Source organism: Cydia fagiglandana, chromosome 3 (assembly GCF_963556715.1).
Source record: "Cydia fagiglandana chromosome 3, ilCydFagi1.1, whole genome shotgun sequence".
Classification (NCBI taxonomy): Eukaryota; Metazoa; Arthropoda; class Insecta; order Lepidoptera; family Tortricidae; genus Cydia; species Cydia fagiglandana.
Genome location: NC_085934.1, coordinates 17914720 through 17939922, shown reverse-complemented (window position 1 = coordinate 17939922; position 25203 = coordinate 17914720). Strand labels below are relative to the sequence as shown.

The following is a 25203-nucleotide window of genomic DNA, read 5'->3' as shown; positions in this document are numbered from 1 at the left end:
TATCGTATCAAACAACGCGCCGAAAGCTCGACAGTTCGCGTTCAAAAGTATCTGAAAGTTTAATTGTTATTTAGATAGAGCTATATCGCTTTTAGTTAAGCCAAGGTGAAATCGTTAACGCTCCGAAGCGAACGATACGCAAGTGTCACTGTCGCACTAGTGTAGAAGAGTGATAGAGAGAGATACGCTGAACCACCATGATACCAGAGAATGGTTGGTACTTTTGACGTATAGTCTGATACGCTACTTTTGATGGTGATTGTACTAATTGATTTGCTAATAAATCGCTATAATAATTAGGAATGCTATAACAATGATGTATTACGTCATAATTTTATCAACATTGACTTACAACTAAGTTTTACTTGTTCTCGTACTATTTATACGTGAAAACTACTCCCGTAAAACCGCGGTGTGAATTGCTATGGCCGATATGGGCGAAGGGAGGGGAGGGGCATATATTTAGTTTCAAAATTTACTGTCTAGAAAGGGGGGGGGGCACCTACCCATGAAAGTATTTCAACTAACCTGAGCTCTAGTACAGTAGGCGTCCAGCGAGATCGGCTGCGGTAGCCGCTGCTGTATCGCCACCGGTAACTCTTGCAGCTTATCTAACAACGCTCTGTTCTCGTGACGTATGTTCAAGTATGCCATATAAAGTACTCAACTAACCTGAGCTCTAGTACAGTACGCGTCCAGCGAGATCGGCTGCGGTAGCCGCTGCTGTATCGCCACCGGTAACTCTTGCAGCTTATCTAACAACGCTCTGTTCTCGTGACGTATGTTCAATCGGAGCACGTAGTCGCCCTTCTCGAGTTTCACTGAATACTGAAAAAATATTTGGCATTAGTATTTTTATGAATGTCACCTAATTAAAATCTATCCGAGACTGGGATTGCACTTTTCAAGCACACTTCAGATTTGAATCTTAAAACCACCACGATACAGCCGCTTTTTAAACTACATTGTTGCTGTGGCACGCGTTAAACACGGTAGCTAGCGCAAAAGAAATAATGGCTTCTCTTTAACAAATTATGGTCTTAGGCGTAAAAATCATTTGAGAAAATTCGTAGGTACTATATTTAACCCTTTAACTGCCATTAATTCCGCCATCAAAATGACACGGTCTATCGTATCGCAACTCATTACGCATTAATGTTGCTAAAGATAAAACTAGTCTACTTACCTTGGAAGGATACGCATCCCCTACAAACATGAGCTGCTTACAGCTGTTATATAACATCCACATCTGCGCTTCAAACTCCGACTCGTATAACATGTCACATAGTGGCGATACTATTGGTGATACCTGCAAACATTATTAAGTATATCGACGTGGTTTTAAATCTAAATTAAATTCAGAAAATATAATATAGGGTAAACTATATTTTAATATCCCCTACGGATCATTCATTACATTATTTAGTATACTTAAAAATAAAATAAAATAAAATAAAATAGATTTTAAGTAAACAAATATTGTACGCCTGACAGGCAAATTATAGTGAGTCAACTAAAATATGTACATATCATGTAATCCACCTTTCTGTAACACCTATAATTATGCAATAAATGATAAAAAAAAAAAAAAACGTAAACTGTAGTATACAGTGCTAACAAAATATCAAAGAAGATATCGAACGTGTTGTGTACTTCGCGGTAGCTATGTTATTATACAATGTTATAAATATCTATGATAAAGTTAAGGTAACATCGATAACAGACATGTCGATATTTCATTTTGTCAATCACTTTATTTTGCCACAATAACTTCTATGTCTGATCATCAGTGACATTAGATTTAAGATTATTAAAATAAAATACACGTGTAAAATAGTTACCTCGGTAGCCTTTGCGATGTGGAAGTTGTAAGTGTTGATAAGTTGATAGATCTGCCTGCTAGGAGGGACTATATCTCTAGATGTTAGCGGCGACAATTTTGATTCCGACGGCCTGAGTAGAGACAACAATAAATTATTTTCATTAATAAAGTTCTTGATTACAAAACACAGACATTTATCGAGAATAGCCCCTAAATCATCATGACTTGGTCAATGTGGGTTTGATCTCAAAAGGTACACTTACTTTTACACTCGAACAAGTTCTCGTGGATGCTCCACTATTAGGGTTTGCACGACGGATCCGAAATGTATGGGAAGATCCGCGGATCCGGATCCAGATCCGGATAATTTCATACATTTCGGATCCGGATTGCAAACCCTATCCACTATATATTTATACTAGTTGGACCTACAGTGTACGGCGAATTGTAATTGTAAGGTGACAATTATGACAGTGGTGAAACAGGGCCGGTCTGCGGCGCATTTAAGCAAAATTAAACGTTTATTTTCAAGTAGTATTTTACTTTAGATTAGCGCTAAGATGCCCTTGCAGCCGCAGCGACGCCAACGATGTCCCTCGCCGGCTTTTGGACTGTAACAATTGTTCCTTTGAGAACAATCGTTAGAGTCCGAAATGACCCGTAGCTAGGCTTCATTCCGTGTAGCTCGATAGTATACTCTGTCTCTAGCGACCTTATGTTCGCCTCTTATTCATCCTTTTTAGATCCCTGTCTGTATGATTTCTTACCTAATAACTGGTTCGCTGTATTTCAGAGTAGCGTTAGGCTGGGCGTCTTGCATTCGCAGTGACGTCAACGACGTCCCTCGCGGGCCTTCGGACGCTAACAATCGCAGCTTTGGGCCACAGCTGGGCTTCAGCCCGTGCAGCTCGATGGTATACTCGGTTTCTAGTGATCCTATGTTCGCCCAGTATTTTGCTATTACTACTTCTAAGGTTACACCGCCCTGTGGAAGACATATAGTGTTAATTATTAGCATTATTCCCGGTCGCATTTTTCCCCACTAGCGTTAGTTCCGCGTTCCGCGTAGCGTTATTAGTTCACACGCGGGGCTCCTATTTCTGGGCGGTTTGCTAACGAACCTAACCTGGCGCTCTTATAGTTGAGTTTTACGTTTCCGAGGGGGTGAAGCAGACGAGTGGTAGAACAGGCGGGCGGGCGCCCCGCGCGCCCCGCCGCACCATTCCCGCGCAGCACGTCTACATCCTTATTCTGGCGCCATCGGTATTCTGAATATTCTGATTTGTCAGTTCCGGGATTTTTTCCGGCAAATAATATCGAATAAGATTTATTAGCAAATTCGTAATTTAATGAGTACTTAATGAAATTATATACAATATGAGAGTATACCCCGACAAACTAAGAACCTAATCAAATTATACCCAATTACTATGAGACAGAAATTAGTACTTAAGTACTTACCTTAAAAATATAATAGAGTTAGACCAAGAAAATTCTGCAACGATTTTGATTGCACACGCAGTGCAAGTATTATTTTGAACGACAAACCTTCATGAAATTATGATTAACACTTGCACTGCGTGTGTAATCAAAATTGTCGCAGACTTGGTCTAATTCTAGAAGTCAATTTCGGGCAAGTAGGTATTGAAAATAAGGAGGAATAGGAATACTGTAGTTCGTTTTTTTAGCATTAGAAAGTACTTGAAAGAAGGTAAGCGATCTAGACAGGTCTTTTAATTGAATGGCGCTTTGTAAAAATCAGTAACTATTACTTATGAAAGCTTATTTTATATATTGGGACTTTTATTTTATATAAAATCAATCAACATTTGGCATGATGTGTCACATCCCCGTAGCTGCAGGCGTCCATAGGCTATGGTGAATGCGGGTCGTATGCTGCCTTGCCACCAGTGTGGTATATAAACAGCATTTTTTGGAATAAATTTCCATATAGCACGGTACGGACTTGGCGGAAATAAGGTAGAAGTACTAGTGCACAACGCTGCACTAGTATTCGACACGGGCACTTTATGTCAAAGTGACAAGAATTAAATTTGAATACAGAAAGATCGTCGCCGTTCAAATTTAACCTATATTACTTTGACATAAAGTATAGTGTGTAGCTTTCAAATAGAGCTCAACGGCTAATCCTATTGTCTATTGTTAAGTAAAACCGCACGTGCTACTTACGTGCAAAAAAGGGTCTTAATTATTTTATTTGGCACCTGAGCGCCGGCTAGGCCAACGCTCAAAAAACCAGTGTAGGTGCGCTCTCCGATAACGCGCCTTTGTGTCATCTCGATGACACATTTTAGACTGGTTCTGTAGCGTTCGACTTGCCGCACTCAGTAACCGGAGTACGTATTTTTTATGCAGGTGGTTGTGGCACGTGGCATGAGCGGTTTTACTTAACAATAGACAATAGGAGTCTGTGGCCATGAGTAAGCCCATTCATAATAAAAAAAAAGGATTAGCCGTCGAGCTCTATTTGAAAGCTACACACTATACCCATGTCGAATACTAGTGCAGCGTCGAGCACTAGTACTTCTACCTTACCTAATATTAAACACAAAACCATTTTAGGCATTTTTCGACCACTTCCCTTAAAACGCATGTAGGTAACTCGGAAACTAAAAGCGGTGAAATGGTTAGGTACCACTCGGAAGCCGGTGTTGCTCGAAGGGTACCACCATACACTAAACACTCCCACATAGGTATTTGAATCCCGGACACATATGTTTAAAAATGATTCAATTTGAAATAGCCTTTAATAAAATTTGTTTACACAATTTATCAATCGTGACTGAATTCCGGATTGGTTAGACGGGTGTGTGCCTTTGCTTCCCAACTTGTTATAAATTGACAATATGACGGGCGAATGTCTGAAATGTCACAGTAATTAAGAATTATTTTGCTTTTCTTCGTAAGAATGTTGAAAAACATTGTGTGTATAACATATTTGCATATTTATACAGTGGTTACCCATTTTATGAAACGTCCACTAAACTAGCATAGGTCCGACGCTGGCAGTGGCCACGGGCGTACTGGCGCGGGGAATAGGCGCAAGGTATTGCCGCGTAGGGTGTAATTTAGTAGGCAAAAGTTGAATTCATAAAATTATGAATGAAAAGATTAACGTATCGATAAAAGGACCAGCAAAAACGAAGATTTACTTAAAAGCTATCGAATGAGGTAAGTTTCATATCCATTTTCGTCGTAGTACTTCTAAAATATGGATCAAAAGACAGCTTTAAGCATGTTTTCAACTTAAGATTCTATCGAGAAAATAATGAGCCGTTGTGTTTCTGACAAGCAATAACGTAGTTCAAGGACTAAAGTTATACATACTAGAAAATAATGCATGAAATCCTTGTAAAAGTCTGTAAATATGGTTACAAAAAAGCGCATTTTACTACACACCGCGCCTTAATTTAGTGTGACGTCCATGAAAAGTGAGGAAAAATGCGACCGGGAATAATGCTACGTGGAACTAACGCGAGTGGGGAAAAATGCGATCGGGAATAATGCTACGCGGAAGTAACGCGTTTGGGGTACTGATCTAGCTACTCCTTGATCCAATGTGTATTTGCGTCTCACATTGGATCACATGTGCTTAATGACTCATTAATAATGAGAGAGTGAGACGCTATGCACATTGGACAAAGAAATTGGACAGGTGGCCTGTGCTGTATGCCGTTATCATCCTATTAAAGGACCATGGGCAACTTTGTATGGAGCCTTGCCCCAAAACCAACAGAGTTGAGAGTTAGGTCATTAGATAGGTATTTCTCTGTACTTCATTTCGTTCGTTCTAGGGGCACCAAGCGGAATTCCATTGCAGAACTGAGATATTGGTATTTTAGCCAAAATGTCGTCACCCTTATTACCTAGGCAATAGGGTCCAATTAAGTAAATTAACTGCTGCAGGGTAGATGTTCGCGCACCGCCGGGCGTATTTGCCGCGCTCGCCCGGCGGTGGACTCTATTGCCTAGGTAATAAGGGTGACCACATTTTGACTAAAATACCAGTATCTCAGTTCTGCAGTACGAGTACGAGTATCTATCTAATGACCTAACTCTCAAATTTTACATTGTTTTGGGGCAATTTTGACGCATCTTCCTTTGTTATTAGACTGCGAGTATATTATTACTCATTGTTCATGTCTAGCCCTTCATAGGTGCTACACTCGAAGTAGTAAACTCACCACCACAGCGAAGGGGTGTACGGCGGGCGCCTCAGCGGTGACCGAGATCATCTTCTGCGTCTCGTGCGCGCGGCAACTCTCGTGTGGCAACAGCTGCATGGTGTGGATGAGGAAACGGCCCGTCTGCTCCTTGTCCTTGGTTGTGAGCTTCAGGACGCCCCACGTCGCTTCTAGAGGCGCTGTGAACAATATACATAATTTAAATCAATTTTCCCTGAATTGAAGGGATGTTTACAAAAACAACATAACTGACTACACTGGTTGACACCTGAAACGATTAACAATGTTCTTAAAAAAGTGTCAACCGCTCTGAGCAGTTATGTTGTTTTTGTAAACATCCCTTCAATTGGTTTAATCTACATTTTGTCTGCTTCTGTCCGCGTCGAAATCGGTAAACTGCCCACGATTCCTTTCGACGTTACTTTAGGTACTACCTAAGGGTATGTATCCCTGCAAAGCATAAAGCAGTTTATTCTATCTGCCTAAACTTACAAATGCTATGTTAATCCTAAGGTAGATGGATTATATTTGCAACGATTGATTGTTCATTTCATATATACAATTTCAGAATAAAATTTTGCGATATAAAAGTAATATTGCGAATATATTGCACTCTTTTAGATTATAGTACAATACCGTTACCGATTCCTGTTCTTGTTACGTTTTCATGTGTAACAAGCGTGGCTCACTCCGCGATTTTATCGCATCGCTACAAGTACATGCGGCCCACACCAATTTTAGTGTCTAGCCATAGTGGTTGCCGCGCACCGCTACGGAACGTTTTATTTGAGTGAACCTTATGTACCTAGTATTATTTATTCTGTGCCTGTTACACTCACGTATAATAAAATGCCTCTTGATGGTATGCGGCGCGTAAACGGCGGACGCAGACAGAAGTAAGCCTTTGGAGTCGGGCTGCGCTGATTCAGCTTGCAACACGGTTATAGGTATCCTGAACACAGGCCCTTTCTCTATGCAGTTAGTGTCGTACGCGTCGATACTGGAACAAATATTTGTTATTATAGTTCGCTTTTTTTAGCATTAGTAATAAGCTAAACAATCTTGATGTGTCTTTTAATTGAAAAACACGTTTTTTAAAATAAGTCAAGACAATATGGAACAATTATGAATCTAATACGATCATTTATATTCTTCTACTTTCAGCACTTGTCCCACCAAGAGCGAGTAAGCGATTAACTATCGGCGATTTTCTCGCCCAAGAAACGAACAAAAGATTAGGATCATGTGTTAGTAAAAGAGACACATATATTACTAGTTCATCGCTGGCTGTTCACACTGCCGGCGAGAACACTCGCTCTACTAGTTTGTCGCCGCGATAAGATAAAATTAGCTCAGCGGTACTCGCTCGGCGATGCTCGCTTCGTAGTTAGAAATCAAGCTGCGAGACCAATCAGTCTGCGTGTTCGGCTACGCTGCACCGCCCGAGCGAGTGACGCGAGTAATAGCCCGTCGCACTCGAGCACTCGCCTATAGCCGAGCGACAAAACTATTGGAGCTAACACTCGCTTCTCGCCGCTCGCCCACTCGTTTCTAGTTTATCGTTCTACTCGCTTATCGCTCATCGTCGGCGGTGGGACAAGTGCCTTAATAAGTAATAGTTACTGATTTTTAACCTCTAGCCGCCCAGAGACCTATAAAAAGGTATCCTGTTACATTCTAATTTGAACTTTTTGTTGACAAAATAAAACTTAATTTTGCTTGGCAAGGTTTGACGTATGGGCGGCTAGAGGTTAAAAAGCGTTTTTGAATAAAAAGACATATCACGATCGCTTACCTTCTTTCTAATGCCAAAAAAACGAACTATAATTGATTGATCAAAGATTATTTCCCATTCATCTTGCATTGCATTTAGCATTTACCTTGTGAAATGAGGTCCAGATGGCAACGCAGGCTGTATCCAAACAGACGCAATCCTTAAAATATTCGCTAAGAACAGGAAAGCGGGAGACACCCACTCGCCTAGAACAGAGCGAGTTTCATGGGACGTGTCTTTTGGCATTTACCTGTGAAATGAGGTCCAGAAGGCAACGTAGCGATCTGTATCCTCATAGACACTGGCCAGGACAGAGCGAGTTTTATGATAAAAAAGAAGTCTTACCATTTACCTTGTGAAATGAGGTCCAAGTGGCAACGCAGCGGTCTGTATCCGCACAGACACAGGCCGCAGAGTAAGTATTCACTAAGGACAGAAAAGCGGAAGCAGAGACTCTGCATTGCAGGACAGAGGAGTTTTATGTTAATAAGTCTTTTGGCATTTACCTTGTGAAATGAGGTCCGGATGGTAACGCGGCGGTCTCTATCCGCACAGACACAGGTCTTGGAGTATTTGCTAAGGACAAAAAAGCGGGAGCCGAGACCCACTCTGCATTGCAGGACAGAGGAGTTTCATGTTTGGCATTTACCTTGTGAAATGAAGTTCGAATGGTAACGCGGCGGTCTGTATCCCCACTGACACAGGTCTTGGAGTATTTGCTAAGGACAAAAATGCCGGAGCCGAGACCCACTCTGCATTGCAGGACAGAGGAGTTTCATGTTAATACGTTTTTTGGCATTTACCTTGTGAAATGAGGTCCGGATGGTAACGAAGCTGTCTGTATCCTCACAGAAACAGGCCTTGGAGTATTCGCTAAGGACAGGAAAGCCGGAGCAGAGACCCATTCGGCATTGCAGGACAGAGCCAGGTTCATGGCGAAGTCGATCTGCCGTGGTATCAGCGTTTTGTCTGCAAATGTCAGGCTATATAGCTTTTGGTGTATCTGTTTGATACTCTAATGCATCGGATTAAAAAAAACGGGTTGCACTCCGGGAGTGCAGGCAGAAGTGAAAACTTATGACATTGTAACAATTTTCCGATCAGGTCACGTGTCCGTCTTACGTTTAACATTTTTCCCCATCACAAAAAATTTACAGCACCGCTAAAGAAGTTTTCAATTCCTAAAATACAATGGTTGTCACCGAGATATATAAGATTTTATATAAATAAGGGCAAGTTCACCCAAAGGGACAAATGCACCTACCCTAGCAACTACCTTAAAAATAAAGGGTCACAGGCGTTTCCACCGTGACCGCACATTTTTCAGTAAAGAGGATGGAGGAGGAGGATTAAATGGCCTCTAATGTAATCCTTAGATGTAGGCAAAGTTGGAACTACACATGTACTCACTTGTTTCGAGTGACCTTATGGATTTTTTTAATTTACTTTCTTCACATTTACTGCCTGCTGTTTCAGTATAATGCCTTGCTAATTGTACTAATACTAGAGCTAAAAAGGTTCCACCGATTAGAAGTCTGTTTCATTCTAAAGGAAGACTGGCGATAGGGCGCCCTCTTATGCAAGTTTATTACCGTCCCACTTATCGTGCGTCACATGATATACTAAAAAGTACGTCGTTTTTCGACATCGCGGGTTAGTAATTACGTCTTCCCCTCTCATTAAGCATAATGTGAGACGCAATACACATTGGATAAAGATATTGGACAGATTGAATACCAAACCTAAAGAAATGAGCGCATTACACGACCATAACGCAATGTTCTTGCTTTTTCAACTAGGATGGTTTAGGCAGTCTTCTCTTGACGGTTAGTCCTGATATTTTAAACCCCAGCCTAAGGTTTTCGGCATCTACTCTAACTACAAATAACCAAACAATGAACATACCGTCAAAGAACCGTTGTAAAATGTAAACAGCATCTGAACAACACAGGTCATATTCTTTTGTTGGGCCTAATGGGAATAAGAAATACATATTGAACGAAATCAAAATTATTCTGATAGTTCTGAGTAATTATTTACCCATTTCACCATGGCCCTATTTATATATTGTAATAATTTTTAGGTTGGCCACTTCTGTTCCGCTAGACTGCAAAGAGGTTGACAACCTTTTGATGGTGGGAGGAAAAATGGGAGGAGGTATAGATACGCAAGGCAAGTTGTCCAACCGGCAGCAATGAGTGAATAGCGAGTGTTTATTCTGTACATGCGATTGTATTCTTAGTAAAAGACTCCGCGATTAACGGTTTTTCGATGTATCAATTTTTTTCACATAGGATCTATATCTACACATATTTATATTTCTTGCGCGAGTTAATAGTCGCTCGCAAGTCACTTTATCGTCGCTGGTGAGACAACTACCATAAGGAGGTCTTGAGAAAAGGTCAAAGAATAATCAAGGATAAGAGAAAAAATTGTTACAGTTTCAATCCCAAAAAGTATATACAAACTCCAGCAAAATTGTTGAAAGTCAAAAGTAGTTTTGAAGTGTTATTGTCACTTTATCATGATTAATGAAACTCCCATAAATAACCCGTTATGCTCTAGTTTCCTAGGATAGCGGTGCCGTCATATAGCGGCCGTCTCCATACAAATACTACGACATCCATATTTAGCCGTATTATTTAATATGGAGACGGCCGCTATATGACGGCACCGCTATCCTAGGAAAACCGGTCTTTATACCAAAATAATCAACAACCAGAACACTTTCTAAAATCTACACAACTACCATTACATTGGTACTCACTCTCCATATCCAGATGGCTCTGCAAGAACTGCGGTTGGATTGTGATCCCTATGTCCTTGGGCACATCGTTCAATTTGGGTCGCAGCAGAATGCCCTTGCCGTTGTGGGGTCCGCACTGCACGCTGATTGTGACGTCACGCTCCGGCTCGGCGTGATATGTTGTGAGGTGATCGAAAGTCTGAAAAATAATTAATTTTTCTCAAAAATGGACGGCAAAGTCGACTTTGCCTTCTAAAAAATAGGTCGCGAAGCGCGTAGTTTATGGTCAATCAAAAATTAAAAAGTTAAAAACATTGCAGTCTCGATTTTGGGACTGCAATGTTGCATACAAATTCCATTATTTGTCGAGTTCCAAACTTTTTAAAAGTTGAAATGGCCATATCAAATGAAGGCACAGGCCCATTAAACAGCCAAACAGATGATTAGTACCGCGACTATTTAGGTGTCTCAAATAGGTTGGCGTATTTTCAGCAGAAAATGACACTTAATTTTTTTTAATAAAAAAATAAAAAGGCGGCAAGGGCTTGTTTCTATGAAAATATATACGTAAGGACGTTGCTTTTGTAGAATATTTCTATGATATTTATGTTTCTTACTCCCAAGGTCGTCCGTTTAAAACGAATCCTCAGCCTGCAAGTAGCTACTTCCGAGCCTCGACAATAATGTACTATTACATGTATAGGGAACACGCATGAACTATAGGGCAGCACAGGAGCCCACTGTCTATTGGCGAGAGTTGGAAAAGTTTAAGCCCAATGATATGATGATGATGATACTAACTACTAATCCCAATGGACTTTCGTCTGAAATAAATAATTTTTTAAGCATACAATGTAGGCTACAAGATGGCAGAACTTACAATGCACAAGAAAAAGTACGTGAACTATAGTCTGTAATTTTAGGTACATATTTAAATAAAAGTAAACAATTTGTAAATTTTCGGATAGTCACAACATTTATTGGTTAACCAACCAAATACAAAACCGCCTGAATCAGTCACTGAACGACCTGACTTTAACCTACATTATTTGATGATGTAATTGATATTGATATTTATTGAAATAAAATTGTACAGTAATGTTTTCATCTACCCTCAACTGGCTTAAGGAGCCATTTGAGGGTAGATTTTGTTTACTTTTACATAAATACCTAAATATACAGAGTATAGGGGGCAGCACTTGCTTTGGCATGAAGTGACTATATACAGTTTATGGTTCCGATTCAGGTCACAAGATGGCAGACATTGTCGCCACAACCGCTCCAATATAATTAATGGCAAATGTTCAGCCGACGTCAAATATATGTTTACACTTTTGCACCTTACTCCTTTGTAATAAGGCGAAAAGTGTAAACATATCTTTGACGTCGACTGTACAGATTTCAAGACTATTTTTTTTACCTTTTCAATATTAATAAGTCCACAACCCTGCGCCCACGGCTCGACGCTGTTAAGGAACGTTGCTGAATTCTCTATGGCTCTCTTTATTGAGTATGGAGAGTATGGAAGCTCCTTGGCTTTTAGACCAGAGATGAGCGCCGCTGAAATAAAAAAAAATATTACTTAATTTTAAGATTCAATAAAATATGAATTAGTATATTTTTATTGGAGCAAATAAAAATTTAGAATCGATTCTGGCGGCCTAGCCAAGGTGACAATTGCTTGCTCATCGCCATCGAATCGTTTTGTGTCTCTCTATCACTCTTCCATATTAGTGACACTTCGCCATCGAATCGTTTTGTGTCTCTACCATATTAGACAGTGACGATTGCGTTTCGTTCGCTACGGAGCGTTAGCGATTGGCATGCTGTCTACGGGGCCTGATTTCAAGTACTTCTCACTTTAGATGCGCGATTTTAAGAAATGGCTAAAATGTACTAACAGATAAACATTTAGTTGACCAATGGTAATCCTTATAGGCTTATATCGTTACAATATGGTTCACAATAGTTATATTTATAAAAACCACTTACCGACAATGCCGGCGACGTGAGGGGCGGCCATCGATGTACCATTCATTAGTTGAGAATTTTTTAATGTAAACCTGCGACAAGTGAACGGAATATTAGTAAGTAAGTTTTATACATATTTTAAATATGTATACTATTTCAATAGCATAAATATGTCAACAAAACAGCTAGTGAATTCGTTCTTCCGAAAACGCAGTATTATACGAACAAAGTTATAACTCACATATGGTCAAACCAATTTGTCAGTCAGTAAGAATCAGGAAAACTATATTCATTCTTTTATTTTGGGTGCTAGTACTAGTGTAAGACAAAGATACTATGATTCTCTCTGTCTATCCTTTGTTCTCCGTCTGCCTAAAACGGATAGTGCCTATGTCGCGTTATGCCTAAACTTCAATCTTTAGGGGCATAAAAACTATCTAGCTTGCTGGCCGTTTCGCTGTTTGTCTGTATAGTGGACCGGCTGTTTAGAGCTCGTGCCTAATTCTCTAAGTGACATACTCGCGTTTTGCCTAAACTTCAACTTTCAGGGGCGATAGGTCATTTCTGCTGTTTGTCTATAGTGGACTGCCTGTTTCGAGCACTTACCTAAATCTTTAAGTGGCATAGTAATAATACCGCTGTTGTCCTAATGCGTGTTAGTCGTAATGCGATGTAGCTTAACAGCCATTTAGTCTTAATACCCTTTAGTACCAAAGCTATAATGGCATGTTGATAATTAGGAACTTGACGTTTTATGTCATGTGCGATTTAGACTTGAGAGCTACATAGGCACAATCCGTTTTAGGCAGACGGAGAACAAATGGACATTTTACCCCCTTATTCATAAACGCGCTACAAACCTCCAGTAGCTAATAATCGTTTGTCCTTATCTGTCATTTTGATTTATGTATTTGTAAGAACGGGAAAAAACATAATTTAACTAAATCAGGCCCGCAAAGTTTTATATTCCGGGGGGGTATGTCTCCACCAGTTCGAGAACCCGGAAGAAAATCCTGACTTAGGGTCGGTTGCACCAAATTGTTCGTATTGTTAAAGAGTTCGCAAAATTTTATGTATGGAAAGTTTCATAGTAAAGCGCCGGGGCGCGCCGGCTGACGTTGATCAGTCTGTCAAATGTGGTTGGTGCAACTGGCCCTTACAGGAGACCATTAAAACAGTCAAAACTAGGTTTTTAAAGTTAGGGCCATTACGAGGTCACCTTGTCCATGGTGTATAGATAGCAGCGCTCGGCAACAAGCGGCCTCCCACTTGCGACCCGCGAGCCTCCCTGGCCAATTTGTATGTAATATTCACAAACGTCAATGTCTGATAAAGTAATAAAGCAGCCGTCGGCGCAGGGCCGACGCGAGCTCCACGAGAACGCGCCGCCCGCCACGCGCGCGCGCATCGAGTACGCCGCTGACGTCATGTTGCCGACCGCTGGTGTATAGTACAGTTCCAGTAGTGAACACGTTACCTAGCTACGGAGGCGACGGCGCCGCCGGGCGCGCACGTGGTGACGCCGGGCGCGCCGTCGGCGCAGGGCCCGCGCGAGCTCCACGAGAACGCGCCGCCCGCCACGCGCGCGCGCATCGAGTACGCTGCTGACGTCATGTCCGGGGACACGTATGCGCCAACACCTGATAAACAACGTGCTACTTTAGTATGCTAATCGAAAGGATTACAGAAACTTAGTATAAGGCATAATCTGTAACCGCTATATTAAAACCGTCAAAAATGATGAATTTACTAGTGAGTTTTTTTTACATAGTTAGCAAGTTCGATAGAATGACACTTTACAGAATGTGCACCGAGAATCATCCTTGAAATGAATAGTTCCGTTTACCAATGAGGACGGGTTGCGCGATGTCCGGCGGCGCGCCGACGGTGCAGAGCGCCGGGCCGTGGTTGCCCGCCGACACCACCCACGACACGCCGTAGCGGTTCACAACCTCGCAGATTATGTCGCCCACCCGCCTGTACATGGAAAAAAAATTCAATAAATAAATTACTCTACTTCAGCTTTATTAGCTGCTAGGCCATGTTGGACACAATCCAGCAACACACACGTCTTATACAAACATCAAGCTGTCAGTCCAATCTCCATTAAATATGTGTACACAACGTAATACGTACCCGGTGGACCCGGGTATGTCCTTAAACTACGTCCAAGACCACCGGTGGACGGGCAGCAGCGTCCCTCAAATTCAGTGTACTCGACTGCGATCGCCAACCCGCCTGCCAAGCGTGGCGATTATGGCATTCACCCCCCATAAGGGAGAAGCCTATGTTCAGCAGTGGACGTCTTATGGCTGAGATGATGATGATGATGATGATGATGAACGTAATACGTAATTTTATCTTGGTGCATAATTACATTCAGTCATCATTATCAGAAGTGCTCCTCAGAATTCCACCAACAACACAACACTCTACTCCTTTCCTGTTTTACAACGCCGCATCAAATAAACACTACGGTCATAAAGATAACTACCCCTTTTGAAATTATTTTTATTGACACTGGTATCACTGAATTGCACCTCTTTCAGTGCCATTCCATGTGAAAACTAAGTAGGAGTATAACCCCACTGACGGCACCACACGATTGCATATCCTATTTTACCCCTAAATTGTGGTAAAAAAAGTACTACTTACCCAGTATTGCACCAATGAGCATGCTCCCCATAGCTCATATTAATTACGTCAATCTTCATCTTTTTACTAAGCTCCATGACTTTGATACACGCTCTAACCAGCGCTGTGCCGGTTTCCATAGAAACCAGTCTACTGTCTCCAATAGTGAGGGAGATGATTTTGGCTCCGGGAGCGACTCCATTCTTGTCTGGCTCGTCGGGGAAGTAGCCAGCTGCGATGGCCGCCACGTGGGTGCCGTGGGTCGCTGTAAATGATTAACATTGTTGTACTCAAATTCTTTCCGAAAATTCATATCACACATAAACATTACATAATGTTATGAAAGATCGCAATATAATGCATCTTATTTGCTGTACACACGGTATAAACATGGAGCTAAAAGAAACAGTTCTAAATGGTGAATAAAATCAGGCGTTACTTTGCTGAAATCCATATTAATTAAAAGCAAAATATTACTTTGCTAATCCAAAGCATTTTAATTCTTCATTTGTAATAGTTCCAAGTGGAATATTTTTAATTCAGCTAACCAATAGTTTAGGAATGGTTTTACAAATTAATCATTTTGTATCGGAAATGGGGCGGTTATTAGCATTGAAAGTGTTAGCAATGATTTGAGTAACCATGACAGGATAAACATAACTCGCTGTAACTATTGAGGGTGAAATAATAACTCGCCGAGGCCAGGATGCCGAGTCTATGATATGTAGTAGTAGTAGTGGTACCTAGTAGTAGTAATCACTTTATTGTACACAACACAGCTTTACACAAATAAATTACAGTAATAGAAGTACAAAGGCGAACCTATCCCTATAAGGCAGCGGTCGGCAACCAGCGGCCCGCCAACCTCTCGCTTGCGGCCCGCGAACCTCCCTAGCTATTTTGTATGTAATACTGAAGAACGACAATGTTTGCTAAAGTCACAAATATTACCAAAGTGCGGCCCGCGTCATCTTCGTTAACTTTTATGTGGCCCTGGGCTGCTAAAAGGTTGCCGACCGCTGCTATAAGGGATCTCTTCCAGCTAACGTTCGAGTAGATGACAGGAAAACTTCAGTCAGGTCTGATAGACTAACATACGGGACGGGACAGGACGTGAGCGGGCCTATTGGGAGGTGAAACATGAACTCACAGCACATAGCGACGACCTCAAGCGTGCGTCCCTCGTCATGAACATTGATGGAGACCGTCATCTCGTCCAGCTCCGTCAGGTGCGAGTGCTCGTGGGTAATGCTGTACTCGCCGAGGCATGGACCGGAGGCCAAATCACCGCTCTCTGATGTGTCTATGCATGCTCTGTTAGCAAAAATATCATTTTTAAAGTTTATTAAAGTTTACATAGTCATTTAAATAAAAACCATAGAAAAATTATAATATTAAAAAAGGGGTACAAATGACTGAACAGTCCTCAATAAAGATAATAAGCAGCCTTACAAAGCTTGCTTTTTGCGCAATTTGAAAGACATCAGGTTGTCCACATTGATCATTACAATATGTTTTTATATTGATGCAATCTTGAGACCAACAGATATTATAAATGATTTTGATAACAGATAATTTTCATTTTGAGTTTATTGTTATATGTACTCACAAAAAAATATAAATACAGGATAAGGAAAAGCCGCTTCAACTTCTTACCTCCAAGAAGTCCCATCATGGAACAACACACAATCATAAGTAGGCCCAAGATCTGAGTACTTCTTCTCAACCGCTTGTAATACTTCCACCCTGGTCTCCAACTCCTCCTTAAGCAGCTTGTCTTCCGGGCTAAGCGTTGGATTCTTTGATACTATCAGAAAAAAATAAAAACATTTTGTTAAACTTCACTATCGGTTACCGTGAAACACATCAGTGGTTAAGGGTCTCCCCAGATAAGCCGATAGGAAAAAGCTTCATGTCTGCAAATTAACAGCAAAAAAGCCATTGATGCGTTGACAGGCGCCGGCGGATGCGAACTGAACTGAATTTGCTCTTATTATGCGGATTTAGCCAATTCCGTGTCAACATATGTGGGGGAACATTAATGTTTAGCATCAGAGGGTGAGGGATCCTGTGCCATATATTTGTGTTGTATACAATAAAGAGTTTATACATACACACATACATACAGATTCAAGAAACTTGCTGTCAGATTCATCAACACCTCAGCAAATACTAACCAACATCACTTTCAAAATCCTGCAGCTGCTTGTTAGATTCAGCATAAGCTGGCTTGTGTCCAACATCCCACAAGTGCTCCTTCCGATGCTCCTGAATGCGCTCCTTTAGCTTAGACGGATACAAGCTGAAAGGGTACAGAACACCCACCCTCCATTCACCTGATGGGTTCTTCCAAGATTCTAGAATCTAAACAAACATTTGTAAACAACAATATAACATTTAGGTTACTAGTAAAATTACGCATATTTATTATATGAAAAATAAATCTAGTGTACAAGTTAATAATAAACAGTTTTCAATAAAATAATTAGGTCATGAATGGAAACTTGCCTTCAATTTGCGCCCCGTAAGGCCGGTAATACATCCGTCAACAACTTTACGTATAACCGTACTAGTGTCCACGTCGCCACAGCCACTACAGTCAAACCTCTCAATAACCTTCGTCTCACCCGTGGTCGTCACCTAAAACACAGAACCATTCATAACTTTAATAAAAATTCACTAAAATACGAACGAAACAAACCATGACGAGACAACTTTTTACCTGAAGACCAGACGCTGCCGGGTCGACACCTGAATCAAAAATTGCAATAACAGTGTCTCGGCCATCGTAGAGAGGATTTTTATTTAAAAACGAGACAACTCCCGTCTCTTTTTTCGGTAATAATCCCCAAACAGGGAATTCACAGTCGATCGGTGCGTCTGCCATTTTTGATGACCCGATATCTAGTGTTGCCAAGAAGAAGAAAATAAAATAGTAGATATCATTGTTATAGTCGGTCTAACCATTTCCGTCAGTGGAAAACAGCGGCAAATTTACAAAATGTAGACACGGAGGTTAAACCTTACTATAGAAAATTTAAATTTCACGACTTTTTCTTTAGACAAACTTATATTACATCTCCACTATTCAAATCAAAGATTCAAATATGATTAACAAATCAACCTGCAAATCAACTCCACCAACTTTACTCTGTGTGTTTATATTTGGTTTATATGATACCTATACTGGCCATAATACTAAAAAAAATGTGTTAATAAAAATGCATACATGACATTATAACAAGTAAAAGTCAATTTTAGAGTGTCATACATAATACTCATAATTCCTATCTGTTATCGAATCCAAAGATCAAATCTTTTATTATCCATATAAGATGTGGTTTAATATTCTTCCATCTTATTTTATAATTGTTGGTGCTATGGCTTTGCCTGGGTATGGATTGTGGTGGGCGCATTACTTGGTAAATGGAAATGTAAGAAATTATATAATTTAGTTTATAAGTTTTTATACAATATTAATTTGCTTAATGTTTCAATAAACGAGCATGAATTATCTAAGAAAAAAAAGAGAGCAAAAGCTAGTTATTACATTAATCCGCCGTACATTTATGTAGTAAATAGAACAAATCAGTTTTTCAGTTAGTTCAATGGATTTTCTTACAAGTTGCCTTCAGAAACTCGCGAACTAAATTGACATGAGTTTGACAAATAAAATGATAAGGAATAGCAAAGAAAAATAGGGGTATATGTCGATAAAATGATATCGATAAGTAAGATGCACTTACTAAAAACTTTTACCCATGTGATAATTATAAAGGGGTCACAAACGATTTCAATTTGTATGAATGTGACGCGAAAAGTGGTTGAATCAATTGTAAGATTGTGACGTTACCAATCAAATCAGGAGGTGCGGATGTGAAACTGACAAGTTTAAATACTAAGACGAAACAGGATCTGAGTTTTAAATATTTTAATATACCCATCTCGCTAACGGAAGCGGCTCCTAAAACTAATGCGATAAGGACAAGGCGAAAATTATCTGTGCCGGACCGTTTTGCTTTTTTGGCTAATTGATATCAGTTTTGAATACTACGCCTCTCATTGCGGCATAGTCAATGAGGCCATTTTGGCCATTTTTGAAAGGCTCTAGAGCCTTAAAAAACAAAAATATCCAAAAAAGCAAAACGGTCCGACACAGATATTGACAATATTAATCTGTGTTGAAAAAATCATTGCTCTAGCATCAAAACTCACGGAGGAAACAGTCACAAAACAGATAGGTACAGAAGTCAATCACATGTATGTACTTCACATTTCATACCTACGCTCGGCGGTCGCTCTAGGGTTGTTAACTATAGCTTATGCACAAAAAACTATCGTGGTAGTGGCACTCGTATAGCTAGTTGTTTGATTTATTGTTGAGGATGGAACGGGATGAAATGGAAATATAAATTAATAATAACTTAAAGTTATTATTAATTTTTAAAATATTATTAATTTTTAAAATATTTTAATTTTAATGTCATTGTTAAACTGGTAGTTTAAAGAACCGGCCAAATGCGAGTCGGACTCGCGTTCCAAGGGTTCCGTACATTACTAAATTTTTAACAATATATTTTTTTATATATGACTTTTATATATTGACTACATATTTCTAATAGGTTTTCCTGTCATCTATAGGTAAAGACCTATTTAATGTATTGTTTTCAAAATTTTAGACCCAGTAGTTTCGGAGATCAAGGGGGGAATGGTCATTTTTTGCCTATTTTCTTGAATTACTTCTAAACTCTTTATTCTAAAATTATAAAAAAGAATATGTTTGAGATTCTCACATTGAGCTCTTTCATTTGATATGTAACACGATATAGTTTGAAAAACTTTATTTTTTGATTTTCTCATTTACCCCCCAAAAGTGGCCCCCATGTTTAAAATTCATTTGTTTACGTTACATGTCCGTCTTTGGGTCACAAACTTACATATGTGTACCAAATTTCAACTTAATTGGTCCAGTAGTTTCGGAGAAAATAGGCTGTGACAGACGGACAGACAGACAGACAGACAGACAGACAGACGCACGAGTGATCCTATAAGGGTTCCGTTTTTTCCTTTTGAGGTACGGAACCCTAAAAACGATAATTCACCGTTTAATGTTGAATTTAAATAACCATCTACTGAACAATTATAATAACTTTTTTTTGTTTCTTCATTATTGCACAAAAAAGTTCACAGACGCGTGTCTCGAGTGGATGGCACTCGCGCTCGCAGTGGTCCCAACCGGTCCGAGATATCGTGTCCGTGAGCAGTGTCTTATGTGTGCGTTGCTCGAGCGCACTTTGTATGTAGATTGATTTCTGTACCTATCTGTTTTGTGAAACAGTCGAGTACGTTTGTATGGAGGTATGACCACTCCTGTTGGCTCTTAATATGCAGGTTTGGGGGCAAGTTGTTTATATCAAGAGCTCGCGGTTCTTCTTCTTCTTCCTCGCGTTATCCCGGCATTCTGCCACGGCTCATGGGAGCCTGGGATCCGCTTGACAACTAATCCCATGATTTGACGTAGGCACTAGTTTTACGAAAGCGACTGCCATCTGACCTTCACACCCCGAGGGTAAACTAGGCCTTATTGGGATTAGTCCGGTTTCCTCACGATGTTTTCCTTCACCGAAAAGCGACTGGCAAATATCAAATGATATTTCGTACATAAGTTCCGAAAAACTTTTTTTTTTTTTTTTTTATTATGAATGGCCTTACTCATGGCCACAGACTAGCCGAGGCGTAGCCGAGCTCGCCCAGAAGGTGCCTGTTCACTCTTGATTTGAAGGTTGCCGGGTTATAAGAACACGGAAATTGGTACGAGCCGGAGTTTGAACCCGCGACCTCCAGATTGCAAGTCGCACGCTCTTACCGCTAGGCCACCAGCGCTCAAGAGCTCGCGGTTGTCGCTATAAATCTAAAATTAGTGATTTAATTTTATACAATGTGACCGGTAGATGAGATTGATCGATAATTAAAGTTAGACCAAGAAAAGTCTGCAGCGATTTTGATGGCCCACTCAGTGAACCTGTTATTTAATACGTCATTTGTTCTCCGTCTGCCTAAAACAGATTGTGCCTATGTAGCTCTCAAGTCTAAATCGCACATGACATAAAACGTCAAGTTCCTAATTACCAACATGCCATTATAGCTTTTGTACTAAAGGGTATTAAGACTAAATGGCTGTTAAGCTACATCGCATTACGACTAACACGCATTAGGACAACAGCGGTATTATTACTATGCCACTTAAAGATTTAGGTAAGTGCTCGAAACAGGCAGTCCACTATAGACAAACAGCAGAAATGACCTATCGCCCCTGAAAGTTGAAGTTTAGGCAAAACGCGAGTATGTCACTTAAAGAATTAGGCACGAGCTCTAAACAGCCGGTCCACTATACAGACAAACAGCGAAACGGCCAGCAAGCTAGATAGTTTTTATGCCCCTAAAGATTGAAGTTTAGGCATAACGCGACATAGGCACTATCCGGTTTAGGCAGACGGAGAACAAAGGATAATTTCATAGAATTTTGACGTTTAAAATAATACTTGCACTGCTTGGGCTATTAAAATCGCTGCAGACTTTTTTTGGTCTAACTGTATTTAAATTCTGACCTAATTATCAACTTGAATGTCCAGTTTAGGGACTGGTCTTCTTTACAATCGAAGCAATACGGATCACCGAGACGATTTAATTTTTACGTCCACATCACACAAAATAAATGAGAAATGTTATCTTATTTCCCCGTCTGGGTCGGCCTTATTTATATTTAGAGCCAAAATCACTGTTTCTATGTTATCACCTACAACTTGGTACTCTAGCTGTAAGTTTTCCTAACAAATAAAATAAAAATAAGAAAATATTTATTTAATTACCTACAATATGTTTACCCAATATTCTTGTATCTATTACTATAAAAATGCACAATTTTCGAAATACCAATTAACATTTGTAAAATAATTTAAATGACTTAAAGATACATTTTAACTGACCGCGCAACAGTAGCGCCGCTAGCGGTGAATTCTCGCGATATTCTCTAATTCAAACTTTTTAGAAAATATCGATATAAACAGCACTGGCCAAACTGTGGTATCATTTGTGCACATTGACCTGTCAAGTCAATTTAGTTCGCGAGATTCTGGGGGCAACCTTAGATTTTCTAGAATAAACTGTCAGGTTACAATTTAAATCCGAATCAGTTTTAAACTGCTCTATTTCTCGGACCCTAATATTTCTCGTACACCCAAGGAGGGCAAGGTCTTTGCAAGGTCTGTGGATCTCTTTATAATTAGATCTCTATATTATACTACTCTTTGATACAACTTACTTATACTTGGTCAAGCAAATTTTTTAAGTAAAAAGGGTGGCAAATTTATTTATCGTATGGCATTATACACTGTGTTTTTAAATAATGTAGGCGCGAAGGATTATCGTCTCATAGAAAATTTGAATTTGGCGCCTGTTTCTACTGACAAGATTTGCAAGCAGATCTTGTCAGTAGCAAAAGGTGGCAAATTTGATAAATGTAGGCGTGAAGGGATATCGACCCATATAAAATTTGAATTTCGCGCCTTTTTTTACTAACAAGGTTTGCTTGACCAGCTATATATCGTTACTTACGTTCTTTAATTTTCTTCTTCGTTTCAAACAAATTAACTGGCAACACACAGTCTACTGTCACTTCACGAACAAGCACAATATTATTTCTGTAATATTTTGCTGGGCGGCTCAATAAAATGTGGTACGAAATTCTGCCTAGTTTCTGCATTATTACAGCAGCCCTAGGCTTGCCTGGGTGGGGCCTATATCATTGCCACAACCTTCTGCTAGGCAACGTAAGTAACACATCAAAACAACCTGTTAGGTAACACTTTGATTAGTTTTCGTGTGCACAGATTATCTATTTTGTCACTAAGTTCTATAACTAATTTTAAATGTGTAGTAACTGAGCTAATTATTTCCTTAAATATTACTTTTCAATTTGTTTGTCACAGTTTAGGCCTGCAGTAACGCACAGTAGATATGGCTAAAAACTGGGTTCAATTCTAAGGAATCCAGGTTATTGGTCGACTGAAAACGGAGTGGGGAGAGGTTAACTGACATTTGTCTATTTGCCTAAAACATTATCAAATTCCAGTAAAAATGGAGTAGGTATCCTATTTTAACATCTCAAAGTATTATGTATGGTTACACACAGTTACTCAAATTTTATAATAATTTCATCTAGAACTGTACTTATAGTTTGTTACATTTACTTATTAAAAAGAAACAATACCAACCACCATAAACCTATCACCTTTTGTAAATCGTTTTTGTTGAACATGTGACAATAAGGTCAGGTAAGGGGTCATCCATTAATTACGTCACACCAATTTCTAGGTTTTTTGACCCCCCCCCCCCCTTGTCACACTTGGTCACATTTGGCAAACCCCTCCCCCCTATAGTTCGTTTTTTTTAGCATTAGAAAGAACTCCACAGAAGTAAGCGTACAGTTTTTATCAGGCTCTTTAATTGTTAATAATTATTGAATTATCTAATGTAGCACGGTCAATACATATAATTTACTTCAAATTATTACCGCTAAAAGTGCCGGATTTGGAACCACAAGCTTACTTCTGCGAAGTTCTTTCTAATGCTAAAAAAAACGAACTATAGTGTGACGTCACTTTTTTTCTACGAAATCGCCAAATCGAATTAAGTAAGTACCTAAGTATTATTAATATTTTACGAAATATTTTTGACGATATAAATATTAGTAATTTTATAACCCATAACTGCTTAGGATAGAAAATTAAACGATTAAAAACTATTTTCGTTTTAAAAACTTGTTATTTAAATGTACAGCGAACTAAATAATTTAAATAAATTTTCGGTTACTGATGAAGTTAAAGTGACGTCACAAAGTTTGTGTCTCCCCCCTCCCCCATGTCACAATATGTCACATTTTCTTGACCCCCTCCCTCCCCCTAAACGTGTGACGTAATTAATGGATGACCCCTAAGTAGGAATAAGGTCACTGCCCTTTGTCAATAAGGATATCTAACTGTTAATTTACACCTTCATCTTAAAATAAGTTCTAGCTAGAGTTTTATTTATCTTGGTTATATCTGCTATTTTTATGTTTCAGCATTATAGACGCTCCATGTTGGACAGGTGGGACCGCCACACATATCAGCGCGATATGAGGTTAACTGGCAACCCCTACAAAGTAAATGTAAGTACTATTGTATTCATTTAGCAAATATTCATAGTAAGTGTTTGCAATGAAATTTTTTTTTAATAACCCATTATAGTGTCCCACTGCTGAGCAAAGGCCTATCCCCTTGATCACCACAACACCCGTTGTTGTGCTTTTTCCGTCCAGTTACTAATGAAGGTGTCTAAGTTGTCTCGCCATCTCCGTCTGGGCCTGTCTTTTATTAATTGTTCTTGTTTGCGAAAATTAGGTATTTTCTATCTTGAGTGAAGTGCAATTAATAAGTAATAATATGAATGCACAAGTAAAGCTGTCTTTTACCAGTTTTACCTCTTCATGCTTCAACCATCAAATTAATTTAGATGGGGAAGGACATAAGATAGTATTCTTCTTCCTCAATTCCTCAAAGGCTCGCAACCGCATGAGGTCGTCATTTTGTGCACCAAGGCTCTCCATTCTACATGATTTTCCGCCTTCATGATAATAGGCGCCTGTGTAGATCCCTGGCAGGCCTTCTTTACAGTGTCCACCAGCGGGTTGCTGGATGTCCACCACCCCGTCCTCCATCCACCATGCCGGATAGTTATTATCCAACTTTTCGTATGCCTTGTCCTATACTTCTCAGATAACGTGGACTGTAATTCCAAGGTTATTACCTAATTCAGTAATAAATTTTTAAAATGACATTCGAAGAGGAGATGAAAAGGGGGGAGGAATTTATTATGGAAATACAAATTTTTCGCAGATGATTAGTAACTTTTTTTATAATAAAATAAATAATAATAATATTTTACCTTTTCCAGGGGCTTGAGGCTATTCCAGATAAATAAAGGCAGTAAGAAGAAAGTTACAGTGCTGTTA

General features: G+C 39.7%; 1 protein-coding gene across 1 annotated transcript in view; it reads right to left on the bottom strand.

Moving 5' to 3' along the window:
• LOC134680251 (tripeptidyl-peptidase 2) overlaps positions 1-18076 on the bottom strand; it is a 29388-nt gene extending 11312 nt beyond the window's left edge. Inside the window, exons 1-18 of the mRNA XM_063539344.1 lie at positions 17875-18076; positions 17661-17792; positions 17330-17516; positions 16809-16959; positions 16303-16466; positions 15174-15417; positions 14365-14495; positions 13996-14158; positions 12540-12610; positions 11968-12107; positions 10569-10746; positions 8605-8770; positions 6867-7027; positions 6028-6206; positions 2590-2807; positions 1842-1953; positions 1187-1309; positions 673-828 (exon numbers count right to left, since the gene is read on the bottom strand). Of these exons, the coding sequence (XP_063395414.1) occupies positions 673-828; positions 1187-1309; positions 1842-1953; positions 2590-2807; positions 6028-6206; positions 6867-7027; positions 8605-8770; positions 10569-10746; positions 11968-12107; positions 12540-12610; positions 13996-14158; positions 14365-14495; positions 15174-15417; positions 16303-16466; positions 16809-16959; positions 17330-17516; positions 17661-17792; positions 17875-18039 (2841 nt within the window). The 5' untranslated portion in view covers positions 18040-18076. The remainder of the gene's footprint in view (positions 1-672; positions 829-1186; positions 1310-1841; positions 1954-2589; positions 2808-6027; positions 6207-6866; positions 7028-8604; positions 8771-10568; positions 10747-11967; positions 12108-12539; positions 12611-13995; positions 14159-14364; positions 14496-15173; positions 15418-16302; positions 16467-16808; positions 16960-17329; positions 17517-17660; positions 17793-17874) is intronic.
• Between the last annotated feature and the right edge of the window lie 7127 nt (positions 18077-25203).